General features: G+C 44.9%; 1 protein-coding gene across 1 annotated transcript in view; it reads left to right on the forward strand.

Moving 5' to 3' along the window:
* The window catches only part of LOC101943871 (putative short-chain dehydrogenase/reductase family 42E member 2), a 43,703-nt gene extending 31,789 nt beyond the window's left edge, over positions 1-11,914 (forward strand). The window contains exons 9-12 of the mRNA XM_024102388.3: positions 2,519-2,584; positions 5,814-5,877; positions 6,573-6,646; positions 10,200-11,914. Of these exons, the coding sequence (XP_023958156.2) occupies positions 2,519-2,584; positions 5,814-5,877; positions 6,573-6,646; positions 10,200-10,406 (411 nt within the window). The 3' untranslated portion in view covers positions 10,407-11,914. The remainder of the gene's footprint in view (positions 1-2,518; positions 2,585-5,813; positions 5,878-6,572; positions 6,647-10,199) is intronic.
* Positions 11,915-14,161: the final 2,247 nt, after the last annotated feature.

Raw genomic sequence — 14,161 nt, forward strand, 5'->3', positions numbered from 1 at the left:
GGTGGTGTTATCTGGTACATGTGTGGTTATATGGGCAAGGAAGGGGGAGCTCTTTGTATGTCAGGGCTGAGGCATGCACAACCTGGCCGAGGGTTTAGCAGTGGGTGTGGGCAAAGGGTCCAGTGACCAGGAGCCAATTACCAGGAATCAGGCTGGGTTGGAAAGCCAGGAGATCAGAATCTAGAGAGGAATGGGAGGTCAGAGATCAAGAATCCGTTACCAAGAGTCAGGCCAAATCCGGATACCAGGAGGTCAGGATCAGGTGAGAGAACCAGAGGTAGGAACAAGGAGTCAGTTACTAACAGTCAGGCAAAGACCGGATACCAGGAGGTCAAGATCAGAAGGCAGGAATGGATAAATACCATACCAGTGGCCCATGGCAGGGTGAAGCTCACTTGTACAAACTTCCTATTTCTTCCTCTGGCTTAAATAGGGGCTGCAGCCCAACAAGGAGCCTTAGACCTCTCTTAGTCAGAGAATAAGGGAAGGGCTTGTGCCCCAGTTGGGCTTCATAGACTCTGGTCCCAACTGCTGTCTGTGAGCTGCCACCGGAGGACTGGAGTGTGATGACTTCCTGGACCCACACAGAACTGGGTTCAGGCCACACGGGACCTGACAGTGTATTGGTGTTTATTTAAGTATGGATTAGTAGATGTTTTTTCTAGGCTGGTTAGTAGGTTCTTGATAATTCTGCAAAGCTGGCATAATAGGGTTTGAGACACTTGACATACACATACGAATAAAAAGAATATTCCTCCCTGAAATTTTTCAAACCTGCATAACTTAGTCAAATCCAATCTAGTTTCATGCTAACACTCAAAAAAACTTCTCACTGACAAATTTCAACTTTTTTACTCTATATCATGTCCCCAATTTTTGGGGGGAAAAAGTTGTAATCTTTTTATGTGGTGTAGCTGATCAGTCTAATAGGCAGCTGGCCCAGGGGTCAGACACTGGCGCCACAGTTCTTTTGCAGTCTGCTCATTCTGGACAGGGCCCTGCTGGGCCATGTACGGTGGGCCTCAGTCCCTCCTGTGTGTCCCCTCTTCTGTCACAACAGTGGTGTGGAAGCAGGGAAGAGGGACCTAGGTCCTCCCACTCCACAGTGTCCTGACCTGGGTCACTTCCTATCAGGCTGTGGCACCTCCCTTTTGGGTGTAGTCACAATCTTAGTAGTAACAGCTTAGTCTGGCAGGGTGGACAATGTCCAGTTCTTTGGGGCCTCTTGTGAGTTCCCAACTCCAACCAGGAGAGGCATATGGATCATCGTTTCCCAAGTGGCCATACCAATTCTGTAGTCACTCATCCCATAGCTCCAGGCATCAGCGTCACTTCCTAGTACAGCCTGTAACTCCTTCTCCTGGCCTACCAGTGCCCGTTTAAACTGGAGCATGCCCTGCAGCTGTTGAGGGGCGGGGCCTCACTAGCCCAGGCCTTGCTCTGGTATAGAGTAGGACAGGGGTCGGCAACCTTTCAGAAGTGGTGTGCCGAGTCTTCATTTATTCACTATAATTTAAGGTTTTGCGTGCTAGTAATACATTTTAACATTTTTAGAAAGTCACTTCTATAAGTCTATAATATATAACTAAACTATTGTTGTATGTAAAGTAAATAAGGTTTTTAAAATGTTTAAGAAGCTTCATTTAAAATTAAATTAAAATACAGAGCCCCCCGGACTGGTGGCCAGGACCCGGGCAGTGTAAGTGCCACTGATAATCAGCTTGCGTGCCGTCTTTGGCACGTGTGCCATAGGTTGCCTATCCCTGGAGTAAGATCTGCAAACCACATATGGGGAAAATGTATTTTTCACTCTCTTATTAATTGAGAACAGCAGAAGTGTATTTGTTCAAACTTTCAAAAAAAATTGCCTTTATTCTGAGATGACATCTGGCAAATTTCATCTCACTAAATGAAATATTCAGAATGTTATGGACTGAATATAGGGAGTTCTAATATAAATCCATAGGAAATTTTAATTATAGTGTCACTAATGCACCTAGTATAAAAAATGATACATAGGTAAAATCATTAAAGAACATGCCATTGTTTTTAAAGCAGGAAGAAGTGCTAAAGAGCACATGAAATCGAGAAGTTGTGTTAACTAACATGTCAGTATTGCCAACTCTGATGAATTCATCATGTCTAATGGGATTTTGGCCCCTACAAAAATATAAAAAAAAACTCAGTGCTATGACAACTAGGTTGATAAAATTCATGGTAGTAGAAGTCCTAAACATAATGAACCTGACTCTGCTCTTTTTTAATATATCAGTGTAATAAATCATGAGTAACTCCAGTAATTTAAGTGAATTTACAGATGTGTGAAACTTACATGAGGATCAGAATTAGTTCCAATGGAGGTTGCTTGTTGATTTGTATGTATTTGTATCTGTTTACTTTTAATTATGTTGCTGTTATTTACAAAATGAATAAAGATAGTCTTAAAAGATAAAAAGAAAATGTCACTCCATGCACAGTATTATGTTTCTAATCTGCCTTTTCTCTGCCTCTTTAACAGAGTGGTCAGGTGTATTACATACATGACGGCGAGAAAGTCATCTTTTCTGAATGGATAACTCCGTTAGTATGTACTATACACATGTTTAGTTCTAATACAGTGTATGGGACTTGAGCATATAACTAATCTAGAAAGAACGTATCAGCTAAATGAAGCCAATACCACAGTAATTACCTGAAGAAGCAAAACTTAAAACTTTGATATATTTAAGAAATATATAAATATATTTGATACATTTCAACTTTAGTAAGACTTTTGATACTGTTTCACATGACAATCTAATAAGCAAACTGGATAAATATATCCTAGACCAGAGTTACTCAGACCTCAGCGGCTCAGGAGCCAAATTAGTGATCTTACCTCAAAGAGACACAATAGTGTGAATTCATAAGATGTGTGTGTATATAGATAATATAATGTTCTTGCAGCAAAATTGACTGACCAAGTATTATTATTTTATCAACTACAATTGGTTAATAACATAGTAAAAACATCTTGATTGGTTAATAAATCACACAGTGTTTTAATATCATGTGCTGCTAAGAGCTGCAGGGATACATTAAAGAGCCACTTGCAGCTCGCAAGCCTGTCTGAGTATCACTAGCCCAGACGAACCTTCTATAAGGTGGATGGGCAACTGGCTGGAAAAGCATACTCAGAGAGTAATTATCAATGGTTCACAATCTATCTGGAAGGGCATATTGAGAGGATCCCACAGGAATCTGTCCTGGGTTGGTTCTATTCAATATCTTCATAAATAAGTTGGATAAGGGCATAGAAAGTATACTTAAACATTTTGCATATGATATCAAGCTGGGAGGGGCTGAAAATGTTTTGGAGAACAGGATTTGAGTTCAAAATGAACTTGACAAACTGGAGAAATGGTCTGATTTAAACAGGGTAAAATTCAGTAAGGACAAATGCAAAGTACTCCACTTAGGAAAGAATAATCAGTTTCACAAATACAAAATGGGAAATGACTGCCAAGGGAGGAGAACTGCAGATAAGGATCAAGGGATTATAGTGGATCACAAACTTAATGAGTCAATAATGTAATTCTGTTGCAAAAAAGCATACATCATTCTGGGATGTATTAGCAGGAGTGTTGTAAACAAGACACAAGAAGTAATTCTTCCACTCTACTCAGCACTGATAAAGGCCTCAACTGAAGTAGTGTGTCCAGTTCTGGGCACCACACTTCGGGAAAGATATGGACTAATTGAAGAAAGTCCAGAGGAGAGCAACAAAATTATTAAAGCTCTAGAAAGTATGACCGATAAGGAAAGATTTTAAAAACTGGATTTGTTGTCTGGAAAAGAGAAGACTGAGGGGAAACATAACAATCGTCAAGTATATAAAAGGTTGTTATAAAGAAAAGGGTGATAAATTGTTCTCATTAACAACTGAGGACAAGACAAGAAGTAATGGGACTAAATTTGAAGCAAGGAAGGTTTAGGTTAGACATTAGAAAAAACTTACTAGCTCTCAGGGTAGTTAAGGACTAGAACAAATTACCTAGGGAGGCTGTGGAATCTCCATCATTGGAGATTTTTCAGAACAGGTTAGACAAACACCTCTCAGAGATGGTCTAGACCAGGGGTAGGCAAACTTTTTGGCCCGAGGGCCATATCGGGGTTGCAAAAAGGGCCGGGTAGAGAAGGCTGTGCCTCCCCAAACAGCCTGCCCCCAGCCCTCTATCCGCCCCCTCCCACTTCCTGCCCCCTGACTGCCCCCCTCAGAACTCCCGCCCATCCAATCACCCCTCCCTGTCCCCTGACCGCCCCCTCCTGGGACTCCCCTGCCCCTAACCGCCCCCCCATCCACCCTCCCCTCAGGAGGAGCAGGGGCAGCCGTGCAGCCGGAGAGAAGCAGCGGTTTCCCCTTCAAAGCGCCCCTTCTCTCCGGCCCGGTGCTCTTCCTGAGTCCTCCAGCCAAATTCCCCACGCTCCCGCCACCCGCACCGCCCGCCTGCTCTTCTGCCCCCGCAGTGCAGCCTCTCCCCCCCACGGGGGCTGCAGCAGTGCTAAGCTGCCCGAGTGCCCAGCCCTAGGGCTCCCTGTTGTTGGGGGGTCTCATGCCAGGGCACCCTGTGTTCACTGGTAAATCTGCCCGAGCCGTGCCGTCTGGCTGGAGCCAGCCACGCTGCCACGCTGCTGGTACGGCGAGCTGAGGCTGCAGGGGAGGGGGGACAGCAGGGGAGGGCCCAGGGCTGGCCGAGAGCTCAGGGGCTGGGCAGAACAGCCCCGCGGGCTGGATGTGGCCCGCAGGCCGTAGTTTGCCCACCTCTGATCTAGACAACACTTTCCTGCCTCAGTGCCAGGGACTGGACTAGATGACCTATCAAGGTCCCTTCCAGTTCTACATTTCTATTTATCAGATCAGAACCCAATCCTGTATTCTCACAGATTTTAGCAAAATGATAGCTCATAAAGACAAACTCCCATTGGCTTCAATAGGAGTTTTAGATGTGCAGGAATGCAGGGTCAGGCCCTTTATTGTTATGAGCTAATTTAATTAAAAAACTATAAATCCTGATTCTTCACTATCTTGTGTAGTCATTTATCACTGTGCAAAGTTGTCCAAAGTGCATGTAAAATGCTACCATTTTTATTTGGTAGCACTATGGTAGAGACTGCTTTGTTGTAAATGACTCCTCAAGATGCAAGCCCATGGGAAATCATGCCCTTAAATTTCATTGTAAACATAAAACAGAAACATCAGGATATGGGGGGGAGGGATAGCTCAGTGGTTTGAGCATTGGCCTGCTAAACCCAGGGTTGTGAGTTCAATCCTTGAGGGGGCCACTTGGGGATCTGGGGCAAAATCAGTACTTAGTCCTGCTAGTGAAGGCAGGGGGCTGGACTCGATGACCTTTCAAGGTCCCTTCCAGTTCTAGGAGATGGGATATCTCCATTATTATATGTTCATAATTAGTAGGCTAGGATTTTAAACCTCCACTAAAGGCCACACCCTGTAGTGCAAGCAAAACTCCCATGAACATCAATGCAATAAACTTCAGGACTGTACTCAAGATATAAAAAATGCACTCCTCTCACGTCCTCTATTGTTTTAAAATAGATATCTCTGCCTATATCATCTGCCTATATCATCTAATTGTGTTGGCAGGCATAGGGATATTTAACTGAAAAACTTTTTAAAAATAGTAATAGCTGAACTGGGGGAAAAGTTCAGATTTATAATTTGTCAGTAATTATTTATGCATATTCTTGCTGCACTGACCCAATTTAGTATGAATACTTTGTTCTTATTCTCTTTTATTTTAAATCCCTCCCAGTTTGAAAAATTAGGTTACAGTAAGCCGTGGATACCTATGCCAGCTTTCCTCGTTTATATAGCAGGTAAAAAGTAAAACAAGTATTAGATTATTATGCTATTTTATTTTGCATTTCATCTTTTACTTCCACTGTCACGGATAATCTGCACAGCAGTTCTATAAAAGGAATATACAGATTTAAACTTGTGCAATTCCTACAGTAATTGTGCAATTGTACTAGCTGGAATTATGTAACACCTGTAAAAGTATAATAAGTACTTCTCTACAAAAGGAGATAAGATATCTTTGGGTTCATCAAATATTCTGTAAATTATATGCTGTTTTCAAAACCTTGGATCCTGCTTCTGTAGCAAACCCAAAGCACCCTCTGCAGTCAGTGGGTGTGCAACAAACACAGGATCTAACCCACAACACCTGTCATCACCATGGGCTTGTCTTCACTGCTAAAAAAGCTAAGTTTTTTACTTCAGAGTAACTAATATATGTGAGCTATCCTGTGGTAAAAACACAATGAAGACAAGGTGCTTTAGTTAGACTCGCTAAGGTCATCCTATACCGCACATTGGGTTGACCTCAACAAGTTTACTTCATGGTAAAACTAACGTATCTTGTCTTCACTTGTGTTTTTAATCTCTTGAGAACTCATGCACATTAGTTACCCCCAGGTAAAAAAACATGGCTTTTTTGGCAGCAAAGACAAGCCTTATGTTATGCTCACTTTACTATTGTTCTCTCATTTTAGCAACTTTCTGTTCACAGCCACAGTGATGGAATGCCTTCACCTGGCATTGAAACCAGTTTTTAGCTTTACACCTTTCCTGACCAGAAATGAGGTAAAAGTATAAATGCATACATATTCATCTTTATAAAGTCTCTGGCTAAAGTTCTCAAGAAACACTTAATATCAATGGTGGGGAACATCTCCTCTGGATGCATGTGTGGAGGGGATTCTCTGCATATAGATCCCCACTTTTCTATGGAGGGGCAGAGAGAGTCTGTCACCTCTGTAACACCATTTTTCTACCCCATCTCAGCCCCCTCTCAAGAAGGCCCGCCATACTGTTTTCCTACTTTGAGAGTAGATGGGCCAGAGGGGGCATGTCAAGGAGTACAGGAGAGCCAAGTGCATCGTCCTGCATGCAACCAGCAGGGAATCCGCATAAGAGATTAAACGGACCATAGGCTGTATTATCATTTCCAATGAGCCACTCCCTGTTATGGAACTGCAAGTTAAAGGGAGGTTCTAGAGGCAGCTGCAGACCAGCAGTCCCTAGCAGTAGGAAAGGGACAGGCAAGATATGGAGACTGTATCCACAGCAGATACCATAACTTAGAGCTGGTCAAAACTCACAATTTCCATTCCAAGAGAAATGCTGACCCTTTGATTTTTTCCCCCCCCAAATCGGAACAAAAAGTTGAAAATTTGAAATTTCCCATGAAATGTAATTTCTGAGATTTTTTTTGTTTTAACCTGATCTAAAAGTTTTGTTTTGACATTATTATTTTCACTGTTATTCTATTATAATTTATAATATAAAAGTCTAAATATTTTACTATTATATTATGGCATGGCATGACGTCATAATCTAATAGGATATGAAATATCATATCATGATAGGACAAATCAATGTTTTCTAACCAAAACACATTCCGTCAGAAAAATTTTTACCATCTCCGCTGTATCCAGGAGGAGCTTCCAAAAGAAACCCTCTTTTTCTTCTAGGGGAGGCTTTGCATACAATTTTCCTCCCTCCTAGAGGAAACTCCACAGGGGGGTAGTATCACCAGGGCCAGATTAACTCTCCTGTGGTCCCGAGGCTACTAGATTTTGTGGGGTCCTTGGGGGTTTGGAGTGCAGGAGTGGGATCAGGGCTGAGGTAGGGGGTTGGGTTACAGGCTTCAGCCGGGAGGCGCTAACCTCGGGCAGCTCCTGGTTGGCAGCACAGCGGGTCTAAGGCAGGATCCCTGCCTGCCCAGGCTCTGCGCTGCTCTGCTCCCCGAGGTGACCAGCATGTCCTGCCCTGCCCCTAGGCGGAGGGGTCAGGCTGCTCTGCACAGTGGGGCTGGGGGTTGGGGTGCGGCTTCCCACCGGGCAGCACTTACCTCCGGTGGCTCCCGGTTGGTGGTGCAGCGTGGCTGTCACTAAGGCAGGATCCCTGCCTGCTCCAGCCCCACACCACTCCCAGAAGGGGCCAATGCACCCCTGCAGCCCCTGGGGGAGGGGCGGCCGGCACGTGGCTCCGCGCGCTGCCCCTCTCTGCAAGCACCGCCCCCACAGCTCCCATTGGCCACAGCTACCCATTCCCGGCCAATGGGAGCTGTGGGGGTGGTGCATGCAGGCAGGAGCAGCACACAGAGGGAGACCCCTGCCCCCCCTCCACCTCCGGGGCCGCGCTGGCCACTTCCAGGAGCAGTGTGGGGCCGGCAGGGAGCCTGTGTTAGTGACTGCCCCCCCGGAGATCGCAATCGACTGGGAGATCCTCTAGGATCGACCAGTCGATCATGATTGACCGGTTGGTGATCACTCATTTAGTGGGTCTAGTGAAGACCCATTAAATTGACCACAGATCGCTCTCCCTTAGACATAGCGCAGTGTGGACCCCACGGTAACTAGATCTAAGCTACATCGACTTGAGTTACGCTACTAACGTAACTCAAATTGCGTAGTTTAGATCGACTTTCCCCCATAGTGTGGACCCGCCCTTGGAAGCAAGAGGAGGTTTTCATTTACGCAATAGAAGCCAAGGGCAGAATTTGGCTGCCGTTTTGTAATGTGGAGTTTTACATTATGTAACATGAACCACTATCCTGAGATCTTTTCAGTACTTGGGCAATGTGAGTGGCTTCAACAGGATATCTTGGTTATTTAAAGCCCATATATAATTTAAATATACTTTTTGCCTTTAAGCACCTTTTTTGGGTAATGACAGTTTTAAAAAAAAAAAAAAAGATGAGCTGAAGCACCTTTCATCAAGATTCATTCTAGGTTGGTCAGTTTCAATCTGTGTCAGTGTCAAAATGCACTGGAATGTGACCTGCTTTACTGCCTTATCTCAACACACCCAGTGAGCACAGCATGAATATTACATACTCCAAAACATTAATGATGCTAAGATGACACATGATAAATGTCTATCTTTTACATTACTATATATTCTGCAATATATAGAGGCAAAGATACACCCATACCCACCCACTCATAGGGCTCAGGGTTTATGATTGATTTTTCAAATGTTAGCATGATAACTATTTTAAATTTTATAAAATATCACAATGAAGCCATTCTAATTAAACACTTATTTTCCTATACATATGTCCACATAGTATCATCTGAAGTTATGCACAGATTGTTGAGGGAGATTGGGCCTGATTCACCACTGTATTATTCCGAGTTTTTTAGCCCGTGTTAATATTGCCAGAGAGCCAGGGATTATGAGAGCAGTGTGGAGGTTCCAATCATTGGAACAACCTACCAACAGTTGGAGGTGGATTCTCCATCACTGACAATTTTTAAATCAATATTGGATGTTTTTTCTAAAAGATATGACCCAAATCCTGTTTAACTTGCTCTCATGACTTCAGTGGGACTATGAGCAAATTAAGCAGGATTTGGCCTTTTAATGTTAAATCTGTTTACATTTTTATTTTGTTTTTTAAAAGAGAGACATTTCACTTGACAGAATTAATTACTGATTTATAAACTGCTTAGAAAGAGATTCAAGAATAGAAACAATTAAACATCAATATTATTCAGAGGCTGGAGAGGGCTGATACTTATTAAAATGAGAGAGGGACTCTGTTAGGTAGAGGGTGTGTGTGTGTGTGTGTGTGTGTGTGTGTGTGTGTGTGTGTGTGTGTGTGTGTGTGTGTGTGTGTGTTTTATAATAGTGTCATCTAGTGGATCAATGTGGTATTGCTATGTGGAAAGAAACAAGTAGCCTGATTTTCCACCCTTGGCTTAAACCTATGTAAAGTGAGTGTAAATTGCTACAGTTCTGATTTGCTGGCATTTTACATTCACTTTGCACCAACTTCTAGCTCCAGTGACACACAGGGGATAGCAAGCTGGCTGAAGTAGCTTTGCATAGGGGGATCCCCAGGTGGTGTAGCGATGGCATACCAGTTCTGTGCCACGCACTCCTGGTTCCCCCAGCCAAAGGCACATGGCAGAACTGGAGGAAGGCATAGCCAGACCGCGCTAGGTTATGGCAATTCTGTTTGGTTTGTATTTATAAAGATTCTGTCTGGTTGAATGCACTGTACTCTCTGTTGCTGTGTTTTGTTCAGCTCAGTCACCCCACCAATTAATTTATATATCTGTTCTAATAGTGGCACCTAAATTAATTCTATATTTGAAGCACTATTAATTGTTCTTTTGCTTTTTAGGTGTGGAACATCACTGTAACTCACACATTCCGAATAGACAAGGCATGTAATCAGCTAGGTTACCGCCCAAAAAAATTTGCACTTGCTGATTCTGTGGATCATTATCTTCAAACTAGACCCAAGTGCCAGGACCATCATAAATTCCTTAAAATCTGGCTTGTCCTTGGCACCTGTTTATTTTTGATCTTCCTTGTTTTACTTTCTTAAGCATACACCTTTACATAGTTATTTCAAGGAAAGCCACCATTAATTTGTTTATTGAGTATTAATAAGCTAATTTTAATCAGTCACAGTGTATTCCTCAGTCCACATGAACGTAACTTATTCAGCGAATAATGATTTGCTCTGATGTATTTTAAGCTGTTTTTGCTATTAAATAAAAAAAAATTGGTCTATCAGTAATTGTTCTTAAAGGTTGTAGCTACTACATTTTAAAAGTATAATAAAGTCGCAAGGCCACAGGAGACCACCATGGACAAATGCAGGAACCAGAGCTGCTATTTCTATTTGCTTGATCTCAAAAGAAGTCCTTCTGAAAATGGTTGCTCAAGTGCAGAAGAAACTGGAGGAGGAGTAGCTATAGTATGTCTGCAGTGCTTTATAAACAAAAGCAAATAGCTATAATAAGGAAAGTATTGACCAGACAACCCTTCTGACAGACCAACAGCCACTGCATATTACTGTGAGGAATACAGAGGAACCAGGAAATAGAACAAAGACGAAAAATTAATTCATATACATAATGGGCAGTGATTGCACAGAAAAAGTTACACATACTGTAATTTCTTCTGTGAATTAGCTGTATTCTGAAACTGCACAAGAGGTGAAATAAAAGTACACTTGAACTTCTGCATTTATTAAGTCTTTCTTCAGGACACATGCTCACACACAATCTCTTACTTTTATTAACACTGATACATTAAAAATTGGAATGTTATGAATCTTCTGTAAAATGTCATTAAATAACACTAAAGTTAGGGAAATATTTTCTTCCTGTATTGCATTTATGTTTGCTCAGCCAGGTGTGGCGTGGAGTGCTATCAGCAAATCTTTCCAGGTGACCATGCCTCCACACGCCAAGTGAGCCCCAGCATGGAGCAATGGTGAGTTGCTGGACCTCATCAGTGTTTGCGGGGAGGAAGCTGTCCAATCCCAGCTGCGCTCCAGCCGTAGGAATTACGATACCTTCAGGAAGGTATCAAAGGACATGATGGAAAGGGGCCATGACCGGGACACCCTGCAGTGCAGGATTAAAGTGAAGGAGCTGCAGAGTGCCTACCGCAAAGCCCGCGATGCAAACGGCCGCTCGGGTGCTCCCCCCGCGACCTGCCGATTCTACAAAGAGCTGGATGCGATACTTGGGGTTAACCCCACCTCCACTCCGAGCACCACCATGGACACTTCAGAGCCGGGGTGGGAGCAGGAGGAGGAAAACGGGAGTCAGGGTGGTGGGGCGGATGGAGACACCCCGGAATCCCTGGAGGCATGCAGCCAGGAGCTCTTCTCGAGCCAGGAGGAAGGGAGCCAGTCGCAGCAGCCGGTACTTGGTAGAGGACAAACAGAAGAGTCGGTTCCTGGTAAGCGGGTTTTTTTTCTTGAAGGAATTTTTTTGGTGCAGGCTTTTTGGGAGAGGAGGGTTAGGCATGCGTGCCTAGATGCAGAATAGTGCATTGATGTGGTTTATCACATCACGGTAATCGGCCTCGGTCATCTCTTCGAATATCTCATCCAGAACGTGTGCAATGCGCTTGAGCAGGTTTATCGGGAGAGCCACCATGGTCCTTGTTCCAGCCAGGCTAACGTGTCCGCGCCACTGTGCCACGAGGGGCGAGGGGACCATTGCTGCACACAGGCCAGCTGCATATGGGCCAGGGCGGAAGCCGCATTGCAGTAGAAGACCCTCCCTTGCTTCCCAGGTCACCCTCAGCAGCGAGATATTGTCCAGGACGAACTCCTGTGGAAAATGTTGGGACAGTGTTCAGTGTAGGTGCCCCCTGCAGCTGTTGGCTCTCCCCAAGGCACAGAAACCCAGAGGACAGTACAGCCCTGAAACAATCAGTCCCCCTTACTCACCATTTTGAGGCTCCCGTGAGTTGTGTGTGCTCTGTTTGGGACGGGAAAATTATGCTATTGTGTAGACCCTGTGTGTGCCCTCCTTAAGTGTGGGGGAAATCATGATTCTGTCTGGTATAAACAATGCTGCCTCTGTTAAATGTTGCATTTTGCCTATACAACTGCAACAATCTTGAGACCTCAGCCGTCCCTCTTATCGCCTGCTCAGAGACTGCAAAGACTCAGGAAGAGACTGTGAAAAACCAAAGAAGACATGCTGCAAGAAGTGATGCGGCAATCTATTTAAAGAGAATGAAAAAGCACAAAACTGGAGGGAGAGAGAAAGCAGGATCCACCAGGAGAACGCAGCGCACCGGCGGCAAAGCATGGAGCACCAGCAGCAAAGCACTGATAGGCTCATAAGCATGGGGGGGGGAGGGATAGCTCAGTGGTTTGAACATTGGCCTGCTAAACCCAGGGTTGTGAGTTCAATCCTTGAGGGGGCCACTTAGGGATCTGGGGCAAAATCAGTACTTGGTCCTGCTAGTGAAGGCAGGGGGTTGGACTCGATGACCTTTCAAGGTCCCTTCCAGTTCTAGGAGATGGGATATCCTGGAGCGCCAAGCAGACGCTATCCAGGAGCTCCTAGCCATGCAGAAGGAGCAGTACCGCAAACGCCCCCCCCCCCACCCCCACAGCCCTTGTCCCAAAACTCTTTCCCTTGTGCCCCACTGTTACCTCCAACCCACTTTCCCCAACTTCCGGGTTCTTCACGCCACCAGCTGCCTCCAACACCAGTATCTTCACCACCCAGCCCTGAAAACCACGACCCTTACCTTCTGCACTCAACCCCCATCACCATGCAGTATAGCTATCCTGAAGTGCAGCACTCACTGCACAGCACACCAGACACGACATACACGAATCTGTGATTGTACCATTCCCCACTCCATGCCCTTGCCCTTTCTGATTCCCAAGCAGTTGTTTCTTTTCAATAAATGGATTTTTTGGCTTTGAAAACATTCTTTATTATTGCATAAAGTAAAAGATTCCTTAGCCCAGGAAATAAACAGGCACTGCAAGTCTGCTTAGCAAACACTGATTCCTAAAGATTGGAACTACTGCACTTCACTCCCGTGCAGGGCACCAGATATCACTGCTGGTTTTCAGCCCCAAATTGCTCCCTCAAGGCATCCCTAATCCTTGCAGCCCCGCGCTGGGCCCCTGTAATAGCCCTACTCTCTGGCTGCGCAAATTCAGCCTCCAGGTGTTCAACCTCAGAGGTCCATGCCTGAGTGAAGCTTTCATCCCTCCCTTCACAAATATTATGGAGGGTACAGCAAGCAGATATAACCGCGGGGATGCTGTGTTCGGCCAAGTCCAGCTTCCCATACAGAGATCACCAGCAGCCCTTTAAACGGCCAAAGGCACACTCCACAGTCATTCGGCACCAGCTCAGCCTGTAGTTGAACCGTTCCTTGCTGCTGTTAAGGCTCCCTGTGTAGGGTTTCATGAGCCACGGCATTAACGGGTAAGCGGGTTCTCCAAGGATCACAATGGGCATTTCAACTTCCCCTACTGTGCTCTTCCGCTCTGGGGAAAAAGTCCCGGCCTGCAGCTTCCTGAACAGCCAAGTGTTCCGAAAGATGCGTGCGTCATGCACCTTTCCTGGCCAGCCTGTGTTAATGTCAATGAAACGCCCATGGTGATCCACAAGCGCCTGGAGAACCATAGAGAAATACCCCTTCCGATTAATGTACTCGGATGCTAGGTGGGGTGATGCCAGAATAGGAAGGTGCGTCCCATCTATCGCCCCTCCACAGTTAGGGAACCCCATTTGTGCAAAGCCATCCACTATTTCCTGCACGTTACCCAGATTCGCGGTTCTTCTGAGTAGGCCTTGCAAACTT

Source organism: Chrysemys picta, chromosome 10 (genome assembly GCF_011386835.1).
Source record: "Chrysemys picta bellii isolate R12L10 chromosome 10, ASM1138683v2, whole genome shotgun sequence".
Taxonomy (NCBI): domain Eukaryota; kingdom Metazoa; phylum Chordata; order Testudines; family Emydidae; genus Chrysemys; species Chrysemys picta.